At 39.7% G+C, this 26,626-nt stretch overlaps 1 protein-coding gene across 1 annotated transcript; it reads right to left on the minus strand.

The window, feature by feature from the left end:
• Positions 1-2,298: 2,298 nt before the first annotated feature.
• Positions 2,299-24,689, minus strand: BPIFC (BPI fold containing family C). The gene is made up of 17 exons (XM_042466459.1): positions 24,664-24,689; positions 22,402-22,536; positions 20,603-20,702; positions 19,947-20,075; positions 17,680-17,835; positions 16,586-16,649; positions 15,486-15,546; positions 13,742-13,833; positions 13,282-13,452; positions 10,513-10,566; positions 10,186-10,356; positions 9,116-9,183; positions 6,904-6,946; positions 5,929-5,992; positions 3,571-3,647; positions 2,529-2,704; positions 2,299-2,415 (listed from the first exon to the last, which is right to left on the minus strand). The coding sequence occupies exons 2-16, from the start codon at positions 22,502-22,504 to the stop codon at positions 2,609-2,611; spliced, it is 1,449 nt and encodes a 482-aa protein (XP_042322393.1). The 5' UTR covers positions 22,505-22,536; positions 24,664-24,689; the 3' UTR covers positions 2,299-2,415; positions 2,529-2,608.
• Positions 24,690-26,626: the final 1,937 nt, after the last annotated feature.

Below are 26,626 nucleotides of genomic sequence, written 5' to 3' on the forward strand. Positions count from 1 at the left end.
GTTTTTTATTCTAGCCAGTTCGGTCTCCTTGACTCTGCTTGTCCTCTGGCAGGCCACAGGCCTTCGGGTTCGTGGGTTTGGGGTCACCCGCTACAATATGACCCTTTAGGTGTTGTTGGATTCCAGCTCCTATCATTCATGATCATTGACTATGTTGACTTGGACAGACTTATTTTTGGATGACTTTCATCACCACAAAAGGTGATAGATACCAAGCAAAAGCACTTGTTAACAGAGTAATAAGAAATTAGGGCCATTACATACAGCCGTGCCAATTCTCTAAAAGGAAGTCAGATAACGGTATTTATTTATTATTTATTTGCAATATTTATATATTTCTTTACACAATCCCAGAGTGGTTAACAATCAAAACAGGTACTATAAAACAGCAGCAAGAACAGGACAGAACTATAAACAACAGTGAAATCCATAAAACTATTAATTAGAAGCTGGTACAATTTCTACCAATTAGGAAAATGAACAGGTAAATAAACTTCAGTTGATGGCAGAAACACTCATCCTATCACACCCCTATGATTTAGTTCTCCATCAGATGCCTGAGCTCAGACATTCCATCTTCTCCTTTCCTGGTTTGACATATCAAATATGGCTTAGCCTTATGGATCAATCACCCCATATAAACAAGCAAGAAACAAGTGTCTTTAATTGCATTGTATAGTTTCCTTACAGCACCCTGCTAAACCCTATGCCTCTAGTCTTCACTATATGCAGCAAGCAACCTATTTTATATTATGGCAAAGGTGGAGAACCTGTGACTATGTTCAGTGTCTAGCCTGGCTTTCCTTACAGTTATTCAGAGCAGCTCAGATGTTCCTGGATTCCAGCTCCCTCCAAAATCAGTCACTATGACATCTGGAGGGCTACCTCCAGGGTTAGTTTCCCAACCCTTTATATACCAGGTAGGCTACAATAACAAGGGTGTAATCAAGCTTTGGCCATTTTGTACCAGGTACTATTGGCCCTCTGTATCCATGGATTCTTCATCAATGGACCCAACCATCCACAGCTTGAAAATGTTTTTTTTTAAAAAATAATTCCAAAAAGCAAACCTTGATTTTGCCATTTTATATAAGGGACACCTTTCACTATGGCATTGTATATAATGAGACTTGAGTGTCCCTGGATGTTGGTATCCACAGAGGGTCCTGGAACCAAACCCCAGCAGATACCAAGGGCCCACTGTACAAATAGGTATACCTAAAGTGCAAAGATATAACTCCAAACACTAAAGTGAGGATAATCCAAGCCATTGTATTCCCCACCACAATGTGCAGATCAAAAGTTGGACATTGAAAATGCTAACAGAAGGAACATTAACTCATTAGAGATGTAGTGCTGGAGGAGAGTGCTGAAGATACCATGGATGTCCAAGAAGACAAACAAATTGGTTCTAGAACAGATCAACCTGGAATTCTCCCTGGAAGCCATGACTAAATTGAGATTGTTATACTTTGGCCACGTCACAAAAAGTGGCATGAATCATTAGATAAGAGAATGATGTTGGGAAAGGCAGAGGGCAGTAGAAAGAGTGGAAGGCCACGCACAGCAAATGGTTATACTCAATCAAAGAGATGACCGGCCTGAGTTTCCAGAACCTGAGTAGGGCAGTTGACAGGGAATCTTGGTGATATCCACACGGTCACGAGTCAAAGTGGACTCAAGGGCAGTTAACAACAAGCCTAGCAAAGGGGGCGGATTTCATAAATGTAAGTATTGCACAGTTCCCAAACCCTTCACAATTCTTCATCAAGTTGTCAGGGATCCTCTTGGAGCACAAATGCAATCCTTTTGGTCTGAGGCTAGACATGCACTGAATGAGATGCCTGTGACTACATGCACTCAACTGCCAAAGCTTTTGAAATGGCAAAGAGGGGATACCAGCTTGGAGCATGGGGGGCAGGATAACATTCTTCACATTCCTAAAGGTATGCAGAACATGGTAAAAGTAAAACACTGGTTCTCTGCTGCACCAGAGGGTAAGATTAGATCTAACAGGCTTAGATTACAGAAGAAAGATTTTGGCTCAGCATTACGGAAAACATCTTGACCAGAGCAGTATGATAGTGAAAGCAGTAACATGGGTGGGGTGTTCCTTACCAGAAGGAAAGGCTTGCAATAATTCTGGATTTCATACATCAAGTAAGGTGTTCCTAGCCTATAAATTGCCTTTTGATTATATGGTTTTTATTTAGTTATCAGATAAAAGCACATGCAGTTCTGCCTTAGGTAACAAAATCAACTGGGTCATCCCTGTTGTCTTAACATGCCATTTTATCTTGTCAACCTCATTCCAGGTTGTATATAGAAGTCAAAAGTCATAGGCAACATGGGTTAGCTGCTTCTTCCAGTTTAAGGCTGCTTTTGTGTCCAGTTGATCTCTTATATATTTCTGACCTATGGAAAGTTCAGTGCAATATATTATTGTAGCTATTCAGTCCCTTTCAAAACCACTCACACTTGTACATATGTTCAAGGGCCCACACACACACACACACACACACACACACCCTCTTTTAATAAACCATTCTCTTTTCTGTTGCATCTTCCCCTTTAAAACAGAACTGAAGTAGCCTTGAGGTTTTATTGATCACTGCGTTCTCATCTTTTCGAGGCCTTTCAGATCATTGTGTTCCCAAATATATGCTGGCTTCAATCTAACATCAGTGGAAATCAGTAAGTAGCCCTGAAAAGACATATTAACATTTGTTTAAAAAAATAACAGGAATTTGCCAGTCGCTTGACTATTGCTAATATCCATTCAGAAGTAACTGGATTAATTTTAGTGATGTTTGTACAGTAGACCCTTGTTATACGCTGGGGTTTGGTTCCAAGATCTCCCGTGTATAACAAAATCCATGTATGTTCAAGTCCCATTAAATATAATGACATAGCAAAATGGTGTCCCTGATAAAAATGGGAAATCAAGGTAAATTTATACTTTTTTGGAACATTTTCAAACCGTGGATGCTTGAATCCGTGTATAAAAAATCCGTGTATAAGAAGGGCCGACTGTATCTGCATGCATCTATGTATGAATGAAATAACCCTCCCATGCAATTGGTATTAATTATAGGGAACTAGAGGGAGACAGGAACAGCAAATGAGAACTGAGGTCTGCTCAGAGGCAATCCTTTGTCTTCTGTCAGTGTGGTCAATACATACCATGAGGACAGGGGAGAGGATCCTCTTAGTTTTTTCCCCCCAGCTGTGAAATGCCCTCCCTTTGGAGGTCCAATTGGCACCAATGTTTGTTTCATTCCGACACCAAGTACAAATATGGCTTTTTAATTAAAGCTTTGGGCTTTTAGGCCTAGACTTTTTTTTCAATCAGATATTTATAGCCCTCTCCAGTCCCATGGGGAAGAAGAAAATACAGCCACCAATCCCTCATATTTGGGCACTCCCTGGTGATTAGGAGATAGTTACCATGATGAATAGGCTGTGAACACCTACTGACTTTCTACATTCTGCATTCTACATTCACTTCACCCTAACTAGCTTGTTTACTTTCTTTCTAGATGCACAGGACTTGGGCACTGTAAACTTCACCTGGTGTACTGTAACAACAGGGTTCACAAGGATCGTTGTATCCAAGATAGGGAGAGGAATTCCATCCTTGAGATTGACTAAAAGGAAAAGAGAGAGAGGGTATCCATTAGTAAACAATAATTCCAGGGATTGTAGTGGTGTGCGCAGTAATGCCCATACCTTTAACTTAAGAACTGATCACAACCACTATATAGTGGACTCTCCACATTTGCTGGGGTTAAGGGCACAGGGCCCTTGTGAAAATGGAAAAACTGCAAATAAAAACATGTTTTTTTAAAAAAAACCTGAGACAACACCTCTCCGGGGATTTCTACGTCCTCCAGGGCAGTTCTGTGATCAAGATGTGTGCTGGAGGACTTACAAATTGAGAAGTGTTGCCTTTAGGAATCTCTAAATCCTCCAGTTTGACGCAGAAGTTGACAACAGAATCATACTGGAGGACCTCGAGATTTCTAGAAATAACATATTAATCAAATCCGTAAATAATCAAATCCACAAAACTCAAAGCTGCAAATGTGGAGGGCCAATTGTATTACTGCTTAAACCAGTATATATGTGTGTGTGTGTGTGTGTGCGTGTGTGTGCTTGTGAGTGTGTGTTCATTTAAAGAAGTCATATTTGTGTGTGTGTGTGCACATTGGTGTGCATGTGCCTTCAAGCTGCCTGTTGACTAATGGTACCCCAGGAACTTCATAAGCTTCTCTTAAGTAAAGTGTACTGAGATGTGGTTTGGCTAGTTACTTCCTCTGAAATATAGCCCACAGCACCTGGTTGGTATTCACTGGCAGTCTCCAATCCAATTACTAACCAGATCTGACCCTGTGTAACTTTCAAGATTAGATAGTATCTGGTTCCTGCATTTCATTTTGGGACTTATATTTCTTATTAGGCAAAACAACACTATGATCCAATTTTATGGGTGATGAATAAAACTTTAAATACTTGAGTCTTTGTTACCACTGCTATTTAATAATTCATTTGGAGAAGGCAAAAGAAACAAGAAGTGCAGTCATTTTTCTCAGAAGCAGTAAAGATGGCTGTTGCTAAGTAAACACAGCTATTGTTCCTAGGTCCAGGACATATATTCAACAGACATCAAGCGAGGGAAAGATGAATGTTAGCACTAAAACAAACTTATTCTAATGCTTAACTAATTTAATTTTGCTTAAACACTTTAGCACTTTGTCTATAACTCCTAAGTACAAAAAGAGTCAGTGGAAACTGGTAAAAATCAATTTTTGGGATGTTACATGAGAGTGGGTATGACACATTATCACAGGGAGGGGGAAGGATACAAGACAGGAAAAGAAATGCAGGATATTTCAAGAAAGGCTGGATGCAAAGCTATAAATGTGCAGGTGCAATCAAAACAAAAATAATTGCAAAGTCTCAATTGGATGTACTTAGAGTTTGTTATGTAACTACATAATACACATACAACACAGTAGTCACTTATGGTAATTGTTCTAGGAGTTTTCCCAGGCAACATCTTAAATTATCAGCCAATCACAATCCATTAGCAACAAACTTTCTGGTCTGCATATAGAATCACAGAAGATTATCACATACGGGAACAGGACATCATTATCTCATCTCTGTCCAGTCTTTCCCGTGTGATCATGGGAAGGACTTTCAGATGACATCACACTTATCTGGACATTATCTGCGACTGACAGTGATTGCACAAAAGACTCTTAAATGGCATCGCGCTGATCCTGCCATTGTCCCGTCATTGAAGTGGTATTGCTTGGCATTTTTTATTAATGGGAGTTTGTGTTAATGCAATGCTGCTTCAATGACAGGATGATGACAGGATCAGTGATACATTATGAAAGGTTTTCATGTGATCTCTGTCATGGACGGGATAAAGATGAGAGAGCAACCCCGACCCTATCCCATCTGTGTGTGATAATCTCCATAGAGTTGGAAGAGACCACAAGAGCAATCTGTTCCAACTCCATGCCATGCCAGAATAGAATATACTGTAGAAGAATTTGATGACTCGCTTGGAAATAAATATTCACAAGATCATGAGGACAGGAAAGTATAAATACATTTCTTTTATCAGCTGTGATATCTGGATATGTACATCTGGCCCTTTAAATAAAACCTAATTGGTAGTGTGGATACAAGGAACTAAATTACAATTCTAGTACATATCATGAAGTAGTTTATAATCTTACTAAGATCATATTGTCATAAGCAACCTGATACCACATGTGAAAGAAAAGCGAGAAACTAAAGATATAACAGAAACTATTACTTTTAATTCTCCAGCCCCTTGAACACTTTTACAATTTGCAGAGATGGAGATCATAAAAAGGAAGGGGGGGGGGTTAACCCAAGCACTACACTTACCATTGATTGAGGGAATTACTCCTTTTTGTAAAATATAAGACATGAAGTTCTTCAAAAGTGAAGCCTGAAAGTAAAGGAAAAAAGAGAGAGAGAAAGGTGATAAAGTGAAGACTCTAAAAAAATAAAAAATAAAATTAAAAAAAAAATTGAAAAATTGACTAGCTAGTAGGTCTCCCCCCACCAGCATTTGTCTTTCTGTCTGAAATAGATACTATTTTATCAGCACCATGAGCTGTTTCTGAGAATTTTGTAACCCGAAGAGCATAAGAAAGAAGGAAAGCAAGCAAGCACCTATACTGTATTATGATTTTAAGTCATTTATTATGAGAATTTTGTTATGGGACATCTGGTGCCCAAGCTGCTGAGCATCTTATGACCATGTATGCTTTAAATTGTGCTGTGATTCTTTAAGCTGAAACTTATTAGTTCACTAGATTCTGCAATCTTATCTGTGCACCAAACAGGGGATCATACCCACATACAAACCAATGGGGGACTAAACACGTTTGGTCTGTGCTTAAAACAGAAAGGGCATTAAAGAAATAAATCAACAGAAGAACCCTGCTGTTTTCAAAGTTTAAACCAAACTCAAATAATTAAAAAACACTTTTTCTAACACTTGAATTATTTATGTACATGCTATTGTCACAAGCTGCATCTGGCTTTATTTTCCATGGGTTGCTTTTCCTTCTGACTAAAATTTACCTTTTAGTAAATAAAAAGTAAAAACCGTAAAATGTACTTGGTCATATAATGAGAAGGCATGGAAAAAACCATAATGCAAGGAAAGGTAGAGGGTAAAAGAAAGAGAGGAAGACCTCAAACCAGATGGATAGACTCAATCAAGGGATTATGGACAAGGGTTTGCAGGATCTGGGCAAGGCAGTGGAGGATAGGGATTCTTGGAGATGTCTCATCCACAGGGTTGCCGTGAGTTAGAGCCGATTTGAGGGCAGCTAACAACAACAAATTTACCTTGAACAAACCAACACTGGAGTGGGCCAAGGAGAGATCAAAACTGTGAAAGAAAAGGAAAGGTTACAGATTGATTACTGTACATCAAAGGCAGGCAATTTGTGGCCCTCCAAAGGTCTTTGGGCTGCAGCTCCCAGAATCACTCATCAGTGGCTATGCTGAGTTCTCTTCCATGTAACTAATCGAAATAGTGATAAAGGCCAAGCCTGAGTGCTCTGTTGGCTTAGCCAAAATGGTTCCTACACGTTGCAAATCCTTCTGCTTTTACATCGGCCTTTTAGATTTTAGACAGTCATAAACAACTTAGCCCAAAAGAGACTTGTGTTCTTGGGAAGACACCTTTGTGGATTGCAACAAGGATGTGTGCATTCGAATTGATGCCATTTTCTGCTGTGTTTGGATGCTGCCTTCTTTGCAGGAGTCTCCCTTCAGTTTTGCAGGTTATGGGAAATGGTAGGAGAGGTGGTCAGTCAGGAGCATCCAGTTGGCTGCTGGGTAGGTCCAGAGGAAGTCAGGGTGTAGGCTTCACTGTGGTCCACTCCGCAGGCCAGTTTTGCTTTAGGCGTTCAACCCCACCTACCCACTTTTCATCTGTTGTACATATTGTAAACTTTGTCATAACAACAGTTTTTGTGGGTTTTTCAGGCTATGTGGCTGTGCTCTGGAAGAGTTTATTCCTAAAAACAGTCACACACATGTGACTGTTTTTATGAACAAACTCTTCCAGAACACAGCCACATAGCCTGAAAAACCCACAAAAAACTATGGATGCTGGCTGTGAAAGCCTTCAACTTCACATTTGTCACAATAACTTTGGGTGGTAATGGCATGGAGCCCAGGTCCAGTTAGAGGTGGACCAGGCAGGTATGCCTTGTCATAAACAGCTGGGGGGCCCTTAGAGAACCTTGTGAGGGGGCATAGCCCAGTTCAGGATGACATGATGTTCCCAAATGACATGGGAACCATCCAGTGGTTTCTGTTCATGTGGCATTTCATGTCTGTCATTTGAGATGTCCCTAGCAGACTAGTTGGCTGTGGACATTCATCAGCCCAATAGGTTAAATGACTGATGCCTAGATCCAGACCTTATGCTGGGGACATGCTCTACAGCTATCTGAATGTCTGTATCTTTCTACACAACCCAGCATGAGTTTTAAGGTTTGAAGAGGTGGGTGTCTTTCAATCCCACCGCTTTCCCAGGTGCGTTTTGTGAGGACATACCTCCCAGGTTGCTCCCAGGCTATGAAACATTCTTCCACAGGAGATCTGGTTGGCCCCCTCCCTGCTCACTTTTCACCAGCCGGTGAAGATCTTTTTTGTTTAAATACTGTGGAGGTGTCAGTTGTGTTTACAGCAGCATGTGTGACGTGGTGTACTGTATTTTATTTTATTTTTAAATATTGTATTAGTAAATTATGTTTTTAATGTGTTTTAACTGTTCTAATCATGATTTTAATAACACTGCCATTTAATTCTTTTTTTAACTTTTGTAAAATAGGATTTTTATTGTAATATTATTTTATATTTTTGTAAGCTGGCTTGGATCTCATCTCAGGAGAAAGGCAAGATATAAATTCAATAAATAAATAAATACATACATACATACATACAGTTATTTGTGGCCTTTTTTTTAGTCCAATGAATCTAAAGTCTATTTACTGTGCAAAGAGAGGGCCCCCACTCATGTGCACTTAAGCCTCACATATCAAGCCCTGAGTTTCTTTGAGAAATGATACAAGACTTCTTTATTATTATTAAAGTAAACCTTTGTTGTCTGGGAATGGGCAGTTTGAATTCAACTTTAAAGGTGGCCTACAATGTTTTTAAATAAATAAATGTTGATTGTCATATTAAATGACCTGGGTTTTAAAATATGTATGTGCATGTCTCATCTTATTTTTTCAAAAACAAAAGCTCACAGATTAAGATGGTAGTCTACTAATTTACAGTTATCCAAGAAGAGAATAGAAACACCAGCTTCAGTCTTGACTCAGATTAAACCCAAGCAAAATCTGTTGACTTTATAGCCCTCTTGAAGCAAGAGATAAACATTTTAGGGGCTTAGAGAATTTTTATGTTAGTACTATCCTTGATTTACACAACATTTTAAATGAAATAATCTGTTAAATGGAGCAGCAACTTTTATTGCTATATCAACCCACTCAAGAAGCTATCATAAATACAATAGGTTAAACATCCAATCAAACTTTACCTGTCCAGACATAAAGTAGGTATCAGATTCTTTTCAAATATAGTCAGGCTGACATGGGTTCTGGCTGTCTGTATTGGGGAAAAATTCTCCATTTATCATACTCCTTTTACAGCAAGGCAAAAATACCAAATCTTTTTGCAAGGCAAAATGAGAAAGGTGTGTCTGTTTGGTCTTTATCTTTCTCCCTCCTCCTTTAATCCCATTTTTCTTTCTTTTCCAAAGAATTTAAGTAACTAAAATTCTAGAAAATCCTCTCTTCTATTTAATTTTAAAGAAGTTTTTAATATAATGGAACTTGAACAACATAGAAAAGGAAATAGGGAGAGGGCCCACGGGGTGCAATACAGAATGAAAAATGAGCCCAAAAAGAAACATAGGAAGCTATTAGTTAAAGATAAAACTATGAAAGGTCCTAGTCATTAGAGCTATACAAGGCAGGACACCTCTGAATACCTGCTACTTTGTGGGAATGCCAACAGGAAAGTCCTTTTTTGCTCATAGCTGGCCAGTGTGGGAAGAGAAAATTGGCTTTTGCCGATCCAGAACAGCTCTCTTTAATTTCTTAAGCTGCTCTGAGAGACTATGTGGGAGAAGACTGGGGTATAAATACTATAAATAAATAAGTAAATAAATAAAAAAACCTACCAAATCAGACTGTTCGTCCATCTAATGCAGTATTGCCTGCTTAAACATTATGAAGACTTTTAAGGAAGAAAAGCAGCAAACTGTGTACAGTTGGCCCTCTATAGCCACCAATTCTTTATCCACAGATTCAACCATCCACTGCTTGAAAATTTTCCCCCAAAATATACAAAAGCAAACCTTGATTTTGACATTTTATATATGAAATACCATTTTACTATTCCACTTATTTAGTGGGACTTGAGTATCCATGGATTTTGCTATCCCCTGGAACCAAACCCCAACAGATATCAAGGGCCCATTGTATTTCATTCAAATGTAAACCATAATTTGTCTCTTTAGAATACTATATTTTGATGACAACTCAAAACCTTTTGCAGATGAAAAGGCTGATTGGAACTGAATTATTTACTGTATGTTGTACTCACCACATTCAAGGTGAACATGGAATGAGTTGTGAAATTTGGTTGGATTTTCAGCACCTCCATGGAGCCAACAAACTGAAGAAGAAATCTATCATTTTGAAGACTAATCACAGGTGCAGCTGTAACTGTTAGATTCATTATTACTGGACATAGTCCAATGTGAAGATAGGCAACCTATGGAGTTGAAAAACAGCAAAGATCTGGAGAGCAGATTTAAATTGTTTTTTGTGTTTTAAACTTTGATAAGGTAAATCTCTCTTGAAACTGGAGAAGAATTGATATATGCTTTCTACTTTAAATACCAAGGTTCATAAACATAAAGGGACATACCATGGGAATGATACTGTTGAAAGTCTCTGTAGTAAAGTTGAAGTAGGCAGAAAGCTGAGAAGGAAAGTAAAATGTGATAAGAACTGTGTACCAAATGTGTGCATTTTAAATATTTCATTAATTTGGTTTTCGTAACAAGTTTCACCCAGTTCTTAAGCTTGCAGAAGGAGCTCTTTTGTTGCATTGTAAATACTATAGCACTGGCCAGTCCAACATAGCCAATAGTGAAGGATTGTAGAAGGTGTAGCCTTAAAACATCTAGAGGGCCACAATTACTCACTCCTGCTTTGGATCATATTAGGGCTATAACCTAACTAATGTCTACAAATGCATTTCCTACATCCATCTTAAGACTGAAAAGTATTTACCACACCTGAGAACTAGTGCTATATACCAGCACTATTGGGATCTTATTGACAGGTTATGCCACCAATGGCAGGGTGTGGGCTAACCACTCTTCAAGAACAAGGCAACAACCAGAGGGAGATGGCATCACGCAAGAATATCGTCAAAGGCACTGTTATCAACACTTTCTGGTGGTTTAAAAGCTACATGTGATTGAGTCCTCAAGTTAACTCAGCAGGGTAGAGAGGAGAAGAGGAGAAGAGTCTTTGCCCTTTCCTGTAGTTCAAAAAAGCAACCTACTGCAGTATTTCATCATTAATAACATTTGCTGTCTTGACCACACTCTGATGTTGCAAGGCCACGTGTGTCTGAGCTTTCATCTGTCCAACGTTGGAGGACATGAGACTTTCTCTTGCTGACAGCAGCAGGGAAATAATAATAGTAATAATAATAATAATAATAATAATAATAATAATAGAGAGAGTAACTGGGAGTGCATTGGGGTGGAAAGGAAGGGCTGCTTTGCCAGACTAGCTGCCTAAAAAGGCAGCAGGGTACACACAGAGACTGGCTCTGTTGGTATAAGCTATGAAAGAAACCATGGGGGAATGGAACAGGGGTTTGTGTCTGCTCATGCCTGCATGGAATTTTTGCTTCCTTCAGGGACCGGATCAGTGAATGGGAAACAGGGAAAAAGAAAGAGTGAGCAAGTGAGTGATTATTTTTACACTACCCAGCAAAAAGGTCTGTATGAAGGACCCTGGTATACTATGCTATACCAGTGTGAGAGGTGAGGGGATCCAGGCAGAGTAGTCCAGTCAGGATTCTGATTATCAGAGATGGAGAGTGTGGGAGACAGAGAAAACCCTTGTCTGTTTCTGGAAGTAATTTTCCAAGGCTCATTTCCTCCTTTCTTTCTCTTCAGTCTCCTCTCTTTCCCTTTCCCTCTCCTCTCTATCCTGGCTTTATTTTAATTCTCTTTTATTTTTATTGTTGGATTTCAGAAGACATTTTTGGAAGGTATGGAATCAACAAACTCTAATTTCCCTCTCATATTAATCCAATCTCTAGAATCCAGTCTGGTCAGCAGTAGTTTAGAGCATTAGGACCTCTTGTAATCCAACCTGGCATCTTGATACTCATCCTGTTGGATATGCTAAGGAAAGTGCCAGGTAAATGAAGCTATGCATTTTATTTTGAGTTACATTTGTTCACTAAATAAATATGCTTTAGAAATGTGCCTGTCTGTATAGAACACCAGTCAACTTGACACTTTCTTGATTTGTTGGACTACAAATCCCAGTCCATTTCCTATTAGATGGTGCATTGGATAACTGAGGGACTATACAGATGGGTGGCATGCAGCTGCCCCTTTTCACCACAGATTGGTGCTGCGGCACCCACATGCAGTGGCACCAATCCAGTCCCTGAAGGAAGCAAAAAGAAGCTGCGAAAAGCGGTTTCTTTTTGCTCCCTGGAAGGGATGTCATAGGTGCACCAGTGTGCCATGATGACACCCATCTGGTGCTGTGCTGGAGGTGCATCATCATGGTGCACGCCATCTAGAAGGGTGTGAGCCAAAATGGTGTCCTGCTGTCATCGTTAGGGCTTGGAACGTGCGGACGCTCAGTCCTATCCCGCCCACAGGCTGGCACAAGGTGCCGGTCTATATATCCCGTGAATCAAAAGGAAGTGCCACAGAAGGATCTTTTTCCATGTGGTGTCTTTTGCATCCTCCTCCTCTCCCCTGAATTTGGGAGAACCAGAAAGCATTCTCTTGTATTTCAGAGTGGTACAACTGCAATGGCAAGGACAAAGTTGTTAATAGCAAGTAATTCCAACACATTTTTCTTTTTGGATTGCAGTAACATTGTGCTGCATGACTGGAGCATAAAGTAACAAATTCTTTTTTAAAAGTAATATTCCAAGGTTTAACTGATGCCATGAAGTTCTTCCAGGTGTGATGTGCATGGGCATTATTTCCCTTTCTCCCCCATCCCCATTGCTATTCCCAAGTAAGCTGTTTTTATTTTAACCCCCATTTTTTCTTTATTTTTTAATTTAATGGATTGCTAAGACTGTACAATTGCGTTAAGCATAAAAAGAAATACAAAAGGCTTACTTGGCACAGGTTAGGACTATGGAGACTGGTGTGTGGAAGGCAGAAGCCAGGATAGAAGCAGCACCATGGTAATTTGAAAGAGCTGTATGATGTGCTTGCATTTCTTAAATTAGTGTGATTGTGGTGCCTTACAAGCCTGGTGTGATCAATCCTTGGAGGTCTCTAGTAGGGCAATTTTGGGCTCTTCAGCTAGTCCCCCCCCCCATCCCTTGGGTCACCTTCATTTTAAATAGAAAACTAATGTGCAAAATCCTCTTCTGTGAAAGATAGCATTGATTCTACATTCTACAGCTTGTTCTCACCTCCTTTTCAGTAGATACTTCAAATGCCCCTGAAGTATAATAAGCCAGTGAAGCAGAGTGAAAGAAATATTCAGAGACTCCTATATAAAGCATAGAATCACCCATCGGGAGAATGAAAGAGTCCGGCTCAAAAGAAGGCTCTGTTTCATTTACTATTGAGTAGACTGCCCCCTGAAAAGAATGACATGAATAACAATCTATCAAAGGTCTCAGAATCTAAAATCTGGAGGTAAACACTTGTCAGAGAGTCATATCATCAACAGACAAACTTCTTGAAATTAGGGATGTAATGGCTAAATAGTTGTTCATATATATTTATTGCAAAATAATGTTCCTTTTAATATATTCAGATATAGTTTCATCCAAATTAATTAATGCTAAACCCATAATTTAATCAAATGATGAACCAACCTCGATTAATTAAGTTTTTGAAAAATCTGATAGAAGAGTATTTTGTTACCTTAAAATCCAAATCAAAGGATGTGTGGGAAATAGATGGAAGGTTTACCAAGGAGTAATCTATTACTGCAAATGAATTGACCTGGGTTTGGACTGTTAGAGGATGAAACAGTAATGATTAGATAAAGAGATCCCCATAACTAGAAATAAAACATTCAAAATAATACTCATAATGCATTTTGTGGTGGAGGTCCTAGTAGAATAAGACCCTCTTTGAATTAAACTGAGTGTTTTCAAGCTGAATACATGCTTTCTTTCAAATGTAAGGCACACACTGTAAATGCCAAAGCACGTTTATTCTGATCCAAGTCCTACAAAAGAGGCCCTTTCAAACTACACAGCATGATTCCACTTGAGCTGCCATGGCTGGATCCTATGGAATTCTGGGGTTTGTAGTATGGTGAGGGATTGGAGCTCTATGGCTGACAGTTTTAAATATTCCTCCTTAATCTAAAATCTCAGGATTCCATAGGATAGAAACAAGGCAATTAAAATTCACAGTGCTATAAATGTGTAGTGTTAAAGAGCTGTAAATTCAGTGGCATTTTCTGCCACCTTGTTATACTTAAAATTGCAACAACAGCTAATTCAAATAGCATTTGAATTTCTAGATTTTGACCACTATTTGTAGAAGAATTGTTAGACAGACGTGATACAAACATACAGTCAATTAGTTTTACTCAGTACTTTTGAAGCTCTTAGAACAAGATGAGGAAAATGCAAATGTAAGTCATTTTTCACCCCCCCCCCGACAACCTTAAAGCCTCGACATACTAAAAATTATTTTTTTAAAAAATTGGGGGAATGGAAAACGCTCCAGGTCACAAATTGCTGCATCTAGATTGGGGCTTGCTTTTTATATGCCACTCCTACTTGGCTGAAAATTGACCAAACTCAATGGAAATTGAATTTCAGTTATTTCCAGATCAACACAACCAGCGTGGTATACTGGTTTGGGCTAGGATTTCAGGATACCAGGGTTTGAATCCCCTCTCAGCCATAATAACTTGCTGGGTGAGTCTTTGGGCAAGGTGTACAACGCTCTCTTAGCCTCATAGGAAGACAGTGGCAAACCCTTTCGTAAGAAATCTTGTCAAGAAAACCCTATGATAGGGTCATCTTTAGTTTGATTCCACCTGAAAGGTATATAACAAAAATAACAAATATCAAGAGTAGCCCAGCTACTGTGATATAACTCTACTGCTCTTGGTGCTGACTACTCTAGAAATGGTCTCACGAGAGAAGATGATTGGACCTTATGCAGTAATAGGGTTTGTTATCAGTAAACACTTTTCTATTCACTGTTGTACATCCCTCAAGCTTTTACTTTGATAAATGTTGCATTTTCCTCAGCGCTCAAAGTGAGGTGTAGTAACTCCTGGGAAATGTAATTCCCCCCCTCCAAAGCAGCTCAGTAATTGCTACTGTAATTGCACCATGATGAAAGATGGTCACAACTATTATAGGCCATTATTGGATGTTTAATGTATCAAAAAAGATGATAAATAATTCAATGCCCTCACAAATTAGTTTTCAAAATCTTAGTAAATTCTGTGCTTACTTTCTGTTCTGGATAAGAGATCCAACCTGAGCAAACCTTTTTAATAACTGCACCATAGAAAGACAGTGCCCTCTCTGTATCTCATGTGGGCCTGGAAAGCTAACATGCCATTTGAGGAATACTGATTAGGCATATAGCCAAAATGACTCCCCAAAATATCAAGGAAGATGCAGTTGCAACTTACTTTGATGCTGTTTCAATTCTGCATTAAAACGTTGGATCTCCAAATTAATGCTCGGACATAACTGTAAAAATTCATTGATTTGGTGAGTGCTTAGTTTACAAAGAACCAATGATTCTATGTATTTACTTTGGTAGCTTGCTTTAATCCTGTGTCTCAGGATAACAATAGTTTCAAAATATACCTATCCACAATGAACAACATTGATTAAAATCAGATAAATGCATAACAAATGCTTTTAAAAACTACCAGATGTACATTGTCCCCAGCCATTACAACTTGACAAAATGCTGTCCTGTTAAAAAAAATACCATTAAATGCATACATACGAGCATCATACTAGAATTTCAACATCATAATGAGAGTAAACCTCATTACACACAATGAGGTTGCAGTCTTTTAATTTTGTTGTTGTGTGCCTTCAAGTCATTATTTACTTATTTTTTAAAAAAGGGACATTTTGATGGAAGAACTTTGGGGAGGAAAGAATATCATGCACCAGAGTTATGCTGAAGGAGTGCGCCATCCTAATCTTAACCCTGAAGCTGCATATAAATGCACCACTGCAGGTATGCATCTCATAAGGACAGAGCTGGCATCCCCAAGCAGTTGGGGCAGCAATGCAAAAAAGTGAAAGTGTGACACCTCCAATAGATGTAATTACAATATACCCAAGCCAGACAGTCCAAGAGGGGACATGAGGTGAAGAGGTATGTAGGGAGGGGCCTCCATGATTGAGCTTTGTCAATGTTTTCCTGAGCACACCGATGCTCAGATGCCCTGTACTTGTGGAGGATCACAGGTGTGATTGTGTGGCCAATCAAAGAAGCAGCTATCCACTGGGATGGCATCTAGGCAGCAGGCAGTCACTGGTGATGTGTTTGTACAATTGTGTGCATGGATGGTGGGGACACAACAAAAAAAATTACCCAGTAGTGCAACTTGATGCCGCACTGTGCAATCAGGCCACACACATTTGGGCCACCTTGGGAGTGGCCAGTGTGGACGGCGGTGCTTTGACCCACTTCTACAAAATTCAGGTTCAAACTGTTTTTTTCTGCCCATCTGTTCCCCCCCTCCCCGAGCATTTTTTAAAGACTTACATTTAAGTTGAAGCTATTGCGGAGTGGCCTCTCCATAAAATTAGCAAAAATTCTGTACAACCATCTGAAAAAAAAGGAAAACAAGTGATGTTATTGATGCTGATAGCATTAACAGTGCAATAAATACACATACTAGCAATTTAGATATTAGTTTAGCTTTTTCCCAGGGAGCCATTCATGACAAATCTTATATGTTACATTATTCAGGCTTTTAATAAAAACATTCTTAAAAGTAAGCACTTTTACTTTGTGTAAAAACCAGTGATGTGCCCCTGAATCTTGAATGTAATCTGGATTTGGGTCAGAGTGCTCCATCAGCTTTTTCTTGAAAACATCTCCACACTGTAGCTGCTGTTGGCCCTTCTGAAATGGCTCCTTACTATAGATTATACCTTTTGAAGCAAATAGCAGTTGTGGAGGAATCTGGTTCAGTAGGAAACTGATGTGGACCCCACACTGGATCAGGAAAACATACCAAATTAAGGCCTTGTAGCCACTTATTAATAACAGATACTAATGCTAATTCCTTTAGATGTACATATCCTCCTTACCACCTATCCCCAAATCCTGCCCAAATAAAAAGTCTTGATATGAAATTTGTTCTTGAACCACCAGGGGTGCATCTACACTATAGACATGATGCAGTTGGACACCACTTTAACTGCCACGGCTCCATCATGTGAAATCCTGGGATCTGTAGTTTTACAAGGTCTTTAGCCTTAACTGTCTAAGAGTCCTGGTGCCTCACAAAACTACAAACTCCAGGATTCTGTAGGATGGAACAAATGACAGTTAAAGTGGTATCAAACTGCATTATTTCTACAGTGTAGATGCACCCTTAGTTTACATGTCATTGAAAGCCATGATATATCATGGATACCCTGGCATACCATGAGTGAGCAGCAAGATTAACACATGCTGCATGATTTAATGTGATCCATTTTTTTAAAAAAATTCTGATATTAGCACTTGAGACAAGGGGCTGTGAGGACATAGAATCCTAAAATATGCATGTATTATTTCATCTGGGGAAAAATGAGCCTTATTTCATTGTCTAATTCCTTCCACAAATTACAATTTTTTCCCTGCCTTACCTAGATGACTCATCCAGCTGGATGTCAATACTATCAACACTTCCACTGCAGGTTTTAAGAAACAGCGTTGGCCGACCGGCTTCATCCTGTGATACTGTTGCAATAGCAGAAATAATAATCCCTCTAATGTAGACAATCAGTTTTCCAGAAGTTCTGCTGCCAGCAATAAAACATCCTGCATTAATCTGAACAGTTTCTTTTTTTGCAAAAAACTCAGTGCTATTGTTTAATCAAATTGTGTGTTTAATGGTTTCTCTTACCTTTGAAAGATATGATTTTAGCTATATTTTGTTTTAATTTGTTGTACACTGCCTTGGGTCCCTTGCAGGCAGAAAGGTGGGATATAAATCAGATGACTGAATGAATGCTGAAAGGAAACCTAGGTCTTTAAAATCACCCCCTGATGAAAGGTACAGTGGGTCCTTGTTATCTGCTGGGGTTTGGTTCCAGAACCAGCAATAGATAATAATAATAATAATAATAATAATAATAATAATAATAATAAGGAGCCTTGGTGGCGCAGTGGTTAAATGCCTGTACTGCAGCCATTCACTGGTTGCGAGTTCAAGACCAGCAAAGGGCCCAAGCTCGACTCAGGCTTGCATCCTTCCGAGGTCGCTAAAATGAGTACCCAGACTGTTGGGGGCAAAATTTGCTTGCTTGCTAATTAGCTTACTTGCTGTTCACCGCTATGATCTTAGGAATAGCGGTATATAAATAAATAAAAACAAATAATAATAATAATAATAATAATAATAATAATAATAATAATTTATACAACCTGTGGATGCTCCCATTAAATACAATGGCATAGTAAAATGAAAAATCAAGGTTGCTATTTGGAATTTATACTTTTAAAAAAATATTTTCAAGCCATGGATCCTTGAATCCATGGGTAAAAAATCAGCAGAAAAGGAGGGCCTATAAAAGGAGTGCCTGTACTGTAAAGTCCTATATTATCGATCAACTATTTTTGTATCCAAGCCTGAAATGAACTGAAAACTTTAATCTTTTAACCTCTTAAGAACTCCTATGTCTGCCTAAGTAGTCTACATGTAAATGTACAGTCAACTTTTAGTATCTGTGAGGATTTGCTCCCACCCCATGGATGCCAAAGACTGTGGGACCTCACATCCCATGGCTTTGAATGGTGCTGTGCTGCTACAGATGTATGCATGTGCCATCATAAGGGCTAATGGGGCTTTCCATCTGTGGATGCTCAAATCTGCAAATGGCAAGCCCATGGCTGGGGCAGGTGGGGCTGTATTATGTTCATTGCTACAGATTTTTGAAAATTTGCATCAACATTTAATTGTCTCCATTTTCCTGTGCAAATTTGCATCTATCCACCCTCCCTCTTCTGCCATCCATATCTATGCACAGCAGATGGACAGCCACAAGGGTGGCAATGCGCATTTGTGTGATTCCCCACAGATACTAGCAATAGCAATTGCAAGTACATTTCTATACCACTTAGCAGTGCACTTAAGCACTCCTTAAGCAGTTTACAATGTGTAAGCTAATTGCCCCCAACAAGCTGGGTACTCATCTTAGTGACCTCGGAAGGATGCCAGGCTGAGTTGACCCTAAGCCCCTGGTTGGGAATAAACTCATAACCTTGTGGCTTGTGAGTGAGTGGCTGCAGTACAGACATTTAACCACTGCTCCACCAGTGAAAACTGTGGAGCCTTTTTCTGTGGCATTTAAGGAGTTTTTTGGAGGGTTCTCACAAAACCCCAAACTCCTACAAATTGCTTGTGGCCAGATTGCATTCTATTTGACTGGAATGAGGAATATTTGTTCAGGCTAGCTCTTAGACGTAAGAACAAAGCGGGCCAAAAATGTAGCCCAGCATTCTACAAGATGGCAAATGAAGGATGAAGGCAGTTTTAGTTCAAAACATTTTTAGTCCAATACTTCTAGATGGTGTAGTGGTTTGAGCATTGGACTAGACACTGGAGACCAGGGCTCCATCCCCTTTCCATCTCCTGTGGTCCCAAGAGAACCTGGAAACATTCTTCATTGGCATGCAATTCCCAGAACCACTTAATCAGCAACTTTAGCAGGAATGCTGCTGGAGGTAGGGCTGGAGTGGAATTCTGGGAGTTGCATTCCACCCAAAAGTTATCTTTCTAAGTCCTGGTCTCTCCTAATGCTGCTTAGGATATCTTGTTTCTGCTCTTCATATTTCTTAGAATATGCATGTCTATATGAGTAGATACAGCTCCCATGATGAGATCCACTGGACCCTTCCACATTATACTCACAGCACCCAGCTGGTAAATCTCCAGTCTGCAGTGACAATTGCTGAAGCCTCATTAACCTGTAGGTGAATCCCAGTTCCAGGTATGAGAAATGCAGACCTTCTAGGGAATTCAACATGCTGGATTCTTATACTGCAAAACACCCAAGTTACATTGCATAAAAATCTAGTAACAGAAATCCATCTGGTATAGATAGGGATAGGTTGAGTTACAGGAAGATCTTAATCCACTGGTGGGGCATTTGGGCAATTTCTGATGGACAACCTGGTGCAAAAATTATCACCTGTGACCCTCCAGGTGAGTATTCCTTGCCTAAGAAAACCCAATGAAATGCATGGGATTACCATAAATCAGCAGGTGACCTGAAGACACAAACACAGTTAAGGGGCAATTTATCATTAATGCCAGCAACACTGGACTGGAAGAAATATAAAAGCAGAACTTGTGAAAACATCACTAATCAACATAGCAAGAAACCTTTACTGAATGCAAGTGGAACTTATCTGAGAATAAATGGTACAAGAGGATCCTGGCCATGGGGAAGGGAATTACTGCATAATACCAGAACAATCTCAGATGTGAAGAAACATGGCTTTCATTCTGTCCCTACTTGTCTCTCTGATGCTAAAGGTCCTTTGTGTGACCACAGACTTGCTTACTTTGAAACTGTGTAATTGTAAGTCCATGTAAGTCCATGCCAGTCTTCAAAGACTGTGTTCTTCAGTCTTTGCTTCAAGAATTCTGTTCCAAGCTGCATGCCTACAAAAGCACATGATTGATTTCACTTTATCTTTGGCTGGAAAGATGTGTTGAATACAGAAAAATGCAAATATTATTTTAAAATACATTTCCCTTTTGTTCCACAGACCAAGTTGAATTGGTTGCTAGGAATGACTTCATTCATCCAAAACTGATATGGAGGTTTGTCTCCCTCTTTGACAGACTGGACCTTGCCATGCTTATTCATACTACTGTAATTTCCAGACTTGATTACTGCCTGTTAAGCCAATGGGCTGGCTGCCCTTGAAGATGATTCAGAAGCATCAACTGATATGGAATGCTGCTGCCAGGAGCAGTACTTCTGACAGATACTCCCAAGAGGAATGGTGTAATGGTTTGAGCATTGGACTAGGATTCTAGAGACTAGGTTTCAATCCCAGTTTGGCCATGCAAGCCCACTGGATGACTTTGGGCAAGTCACACTTTTTCAGCCTCAGAGGATGGCAATGGCAAAACCCCCTCTGAAGAAACTTGCCAAGAAAACCCCATGATAGGTTCACCTTAGGTTTACCATAAGTCTCACACAACAACGAACAACAATACCCTTGGGTCATAGGTTGCCATCACTGTGTAAAGAGTTAACTCTTTACTGAGCCTCAGAAAAGAATGAATATGTCCTACATCTCCTGTCACATTTTGACCAAGGCTAGCTCCAGATTTGAAGAGGTCCTGCACCAGTTATCCTCTGGTGGAATCTCATGTCTGGCAGTATGTCCTAGTGAGAATACCTAGCTAGGGTGACAGCATTCCAAGCAGTCTGGCCACCCTTTATATTTCCCATTCTGTCAAAGTGTCCATGGAGTATTGTGGAAAATTTAAAAGGTTGACTAAGGGCTATCCAGACTGGCCTAAAAGGCCAGCCTGGAGGCAGAGTTGGGGCGCACAGTCTTAATGGCGCACGCCTGACTCCACCTCCAAGAGATGGTGTGTGGCATCACGATGCACCTCCAGCGCTACATCCAAATGACGCAGTGCCTAAGGGCGCCATACAGTTGCACTGTTGTGGCTATGATGCCTTTGGAAGGTGCAAAAAGGAGCTGCTTTTTGTGGCTCCTTTTTGCACCCTCCAGAGGCCGGATCAGGGCCACAACGTGAGGTTGCTACAGCCTCAATCCAGCTAAAGAAGGGGTGACTGCATGCCATCCCTTCAGGGCTGTATGTACAGCTACTTTATCTATCTGCTTGGCATTTCTCAGGCTGTGGCCACACTGAAGAATTAAGGCAGATTGATGTTGCTTTAACTGTCATGGCTCCATCTTATGGAATCCTGGCATTTGTAGTTTGTTGTGGCATCAGAGCTCTCTGACAGAGGTTAAATATCTCACAACACTACAAATCCCAAAATTCCATAGCATTGAGCCATGGCAGTTAAAGCAGTGCCAAACTGCATTAATCTTGTAGTGCAGATGCAGCCACAGAATGCTGGGCCGGTGTGGGGGTGGGGTGAGGGTCTGCAATGTGCCCAAGACTTTTAGTTGTCTTGCTTGTAATAGCTTTTATTTTTGCTATTTGTTTTATATTAATACTTATATTGTTTTTACTTGTTTTCTAGATGCTGTTTTTACTGTCTGAATTTCTTTGAGTTGCTTGGAAAAATGACATGAAAGCCATTTTAATCAGCCAACCAAAGGAACAACCTCCCCCTCCCCTAGTCAGAACAAGTATATTTCCAGCTCACCAAAATTCAATCCTTTTTGTGTAATCTTCACTTTGATCCCAGGGTTAGCATCAAGGCACAGACTGAGGAGACTCAAAAGAAGCAAAAAGCCACAGATCTTCATTACTTCCTCTCTCCCTCTCTTTTCACAATCACCTGTTAAAATACATGCCAGTTAATATTTTTATTATTTCCCTCCTTTCCCTCCACCCCCATACCATCATCCCATTATCTTATAATGCTCTTTATCAGTAACATTTTCTTCTTTAAAGCTACTTTATCATTTGGATAAGTTGAGTTGGTAAAGCTGGAACAAAAGAGCACCCTTACCAACTGTAAGTCTTCTTTAATATTTGGCAGATTTATGTAAAGAAGAGTAAGCTCATATAAATTGTGAATCAAGTAGCCCCACTATGCTCATCAAATCTGTCAGTTGAACCTCTTCTTTATTTTGCTTAGGAAAAACAGGACTCTATGGTTATCTAACTGGAAGCTACACCTTCCTCCCTTAGAGCTTTTCATCATACTCTCAAGTCTGTCAGAATACAGATGATGATGATGATGATGATGATGATGATGATGATGATGGAAATGCACTCTGAACATGGTCAGATGCATAATGTTATAGGTTCCTAGCTCGATCCTTAATTAGCTCTCGCCTAAATTAAGCCTTCCTTTTTATTTTGTTATGGTGTTATGTGCTGATCCTGTAGGCCATCTGCCCTTGTTTTTATTTTTTTAATGACACAATGTTATGTGTGCAAATATCATAAGGAAACATAGCAGTCTAGACTCAAGACCACAACCAGGATGATGCTGACCCCACACAAAATGTGAATAAGACCATTGCACCCAACATAACAGAGAGTTGCCAAATACTGAGTCTGAAAAAATGGAAAAGGTTACTTTGTTTTGTTGATAAATGTCAGCCTTTTCCCAAACATTAGATGCAGAGATCAATCCTATATATATTCAAAAGTAAGAGAGCCAGCATGGTGGTTCAAGCACTGGGCTACAAGTCTGGAGACTGGGGTTCAAATTCTTACTTAGCCATCTCACTGGGTGAGTCACATTCACTCAGCCTCAGAGGAAAGCAAGGACAAATCCCCTCTGAACAAATCTTGCCAATAAAACCCCTTGATAACCTTAAAGTCCCCATAAGTCAGAAATGACTTAAAGCATACAGCAATAGCATTCCATTTTGTTTAGTGAAATGTACTCTTGGGCATGAAATGCATGGGACTGAAGCCTTATAATGCAGCAGCTATATGTTCTGCTGGACCTTTGTGACTGGAGCTCAACAGCACATATTTCTTCTGGTAAAATCATCTGCAGGAATCCCTGCATTGGATGTTTGTTGCACAATGGGATAATCAGTCTTTTGCCTCATGCCACATTTCCAATCCAAACAAGTGGTGGTGGCTGCTTTTGTAAGAAAAAGAAACTAATCTTAGGAGTTCTAATCACACAACTCAAACCAACAGAAGGGAACGTTGGAAGAAAACCTATGCTGCATCAGAGAACTGGAGTGAAATCCAAAACAAATGTACAATAATGTATAGCTATAGCTGTAATATAGCTGTATAGGACTCATTTCTGAGGACACATACTTATGACCACAGGCTAAATATTTACCTTCATGCTTGGCATACAAATTCCAAAAAGTGATTGATATAAGCACACAATCATTTTTCTTGGAATGGTTCCTTTTCTCTACTTTTTAAGACACATTCCCACCTCCATCCAATTGGTTAGAGCACATTTTCAGAATATGGCTAATATCAAGTAGCCAAAGCAAAACTTTGATTGACAGTCAAATTAGTCCTCTTATAGTCAAAGTGCTTCACAATTCTTAATTAAAAACACTAAATAAATTATATACCAAACCCCATGGCTGGTTTATTCAGAACTCTACAATGAATTACAACTATTTGTTTTTCACCTCACATGTTAGTACTTTTGTCACACAACACTAATTTTCAGTTGAATTGTTCATGACAAACTTGCTTAATATTTAGAATAATATTTAGAACAAATCTGTATAAGTTGTGATTCAGCTGCCTGAAACAAAGCAGGTTTTGTTCCAAAATGGCTCCCATTTTGCCAAAATATGCTGAAATGCTTGTTGTATTGGTCTTTGTTTTGCTGTATTCCACAAATAAGCAAGAAAATGCACTTTCCTTTAAATCAAAGAAACTAAATTAAGAGACCCATCTACTCATCCAGTCACTTGCCCTCCCAGCCATTAAGAAAATGAACATCAAACCAAATTGTCGTCCTTACCTCTGTTTTGTCACAGTGAAATCTTGGTGAGCAGAGGACAAACCTCACTTCCAACACAAATAAATCCTTATTTGTAACCAACTGGGCCAGACACTTAAGAGAACTGAGCACCACCTGGGAACGTTAAGAAATCTTTAATTATATATTGTGTCCATGCTAAACATTAACTATCTCTTATGATGCACACAACTGAAGTGATAGCCAAATGACTGATAGTACATTCCTTCGAAGGATAAAAGATCACTCCTCTGTTTCCTTTCTATCATTCAAAACCTACTTCCTGCGGTGGCTATTTTAGCAAGATTGCTTCCCTTCTGTCTGATCCTTTATGGCTTCTTTATGGCTGGAAGATAAAACTTCCAGTACTCTGCACTTGCTTCCACCACAAGACTGTTCCATGCTATGGAATAAAGCTTCTAAAACATTATTTATTCATGACTGTTTCCTTTTATTCAAACCCTTTCTCTTTGGCAGTTGAGTTGACCAAACAGAGTATAAGAAGGCTTCAGTATGAAACTTACTTTTTTTCTTAATTTCTTTTGACATTCACAATTTTCTGTTATCCCACATTCTAATTTCTCGTTCCTCTAGGTTCAATGGTGATAGGAACATAATGATATTAGGATGGGGGAACTCCTATTGTGCTATAACATCCAGTCAGGAAAGAAAAAGAAAGTATTTCAAAGTTTTAAACATGGTTGTTGTATGCCTTCAAGTTGTTTCCAGCCTGTGGCAACACTAAGGTAACCCTATCATGGGGTTTTCTTGGCAAGCTTTATTCAAAGGAGGTTTGCCATTACCTTCCCCTGAGGCTGAGAGTGTGTGACTTTCCCAAGGTCACCCAGTGGGTTTCATGGCCAAGCTGGGAATCGAACCCTGGTCTCCAGAGTTGTTGTCCAACAGTCAACCCTTCCACCATGCTGTAAGGAAACTCTAGAGTAAAATATTAATTTTTAATAAATTTATTTGGCAGCTAGCTATTTTGTGGAAGAGGGCTGATGGTTTTTTGCCTGTAAGGGCCATGGTTGTAACTTACTTCTGTTCAGTAGCACGAGAACTAGCTGTCTGCCTGTTACACATTACTGAGCGATGGAGGAGGGATGAAAAAGGGTCATATGTGAGGTTGCATCATGCTGCAGTCCACAATAGGGACAAGAGAGAGAGGGGGTAACTAGAGAAGAAACACACTGACAATATGAACTGACCAAGACACTCAGGTTAGTTCCTGTTTTACAGTACAAATCCCACCCCATTTCCAAATGGATTTTGATGGATTGTAGTCCAAGGCATCCTGCATCCTGGAATAAAGCAATAGGGAAGGAACACTTCGTAATATATTTTGTGTTATTCTCATAATTTCCAAGGTGCTGTATCTGACAAATCACATGGGGCAAGGATGGGCAAAGTGCAGCCCATGAACCACACATAGCTATGTCCTTCCAAGTTATTACACTGTTGTTTTAAATGAAAACAAGCCATCCAGATATGTCCCTCCATCTCAATGGTCCGACAACTTTTTCTGGCTACTGCCCTCTTTGCTCTTGGGCAACAACCCCATGCATATTTCTTGATATTAGGTCTACAAGTTTACTGCAAATTCAACACAACCAACCTCTGTTGCTGCTCCCTTTGCACCCAGTGACCTTGGCAGCAGCAACTGAGCAAGAGGCTTCTTGGTAGCTGCTTGACTGGCTGCTTAGTCACTGTTCCCTTTGTACCTGCTCACCCTGGAAGCATCTGGTTGACCAGCAACCGAGAAATGGGGCTACCCTTGTGCCTAGTCCAGAAATTTCAACTGGTACAGAATATGGCAGCCAGAGTGATTACAGGAACAACTAGGAGTGACCATATTACACCTATATTAAAATCACTCCACTGGCTGCCTATTCATTTCCTGGCACAGTACAAGGTGTTGGTCATTACCTTTAAAGCCCTCCATGGCTTGGGCCCAACCTACTTAAGG

Source organism: Sceloporus undulatus, chromosome 5, assembly GCF_019175285.1.
Source record: "Sceloporus undulatus isolate JIND9_A2432 ecotype Alabama chromosome 5, SceUnd_v1.1, whole genome shotgun sequence".
Taxonomy (NCBI): Eukaryota; Metazoa; Chordata; class Lepidosauria; order Squamata; family Phrynosomatidae; genus Sceloporus; species Sceloporus undulatus.

Coding starts and splice junctions, on each gene's coding strand:
- BPIFC (XM_042466459.1), bottom strand. CDS start 22,504: ATGAAGATCTGTGGCTTTTTGCTTCTTTTGAGTCTCCTCAGTCTGTGC. Junction 17,836..19,946: donor AGATTTACCAGCTGGGTGCT/GTGAGTATAATG, acceptor TATTGCTGGCAG/CAGAACTTCTGGAAAACTGA. Junction 16,650..17,679: donor CAGCTGGATGAGTCATCTAG/GTAAGGCAGGGA, acceptor CTTTTTTTTCAG/ATGGTTGTACAGAATTTTTG.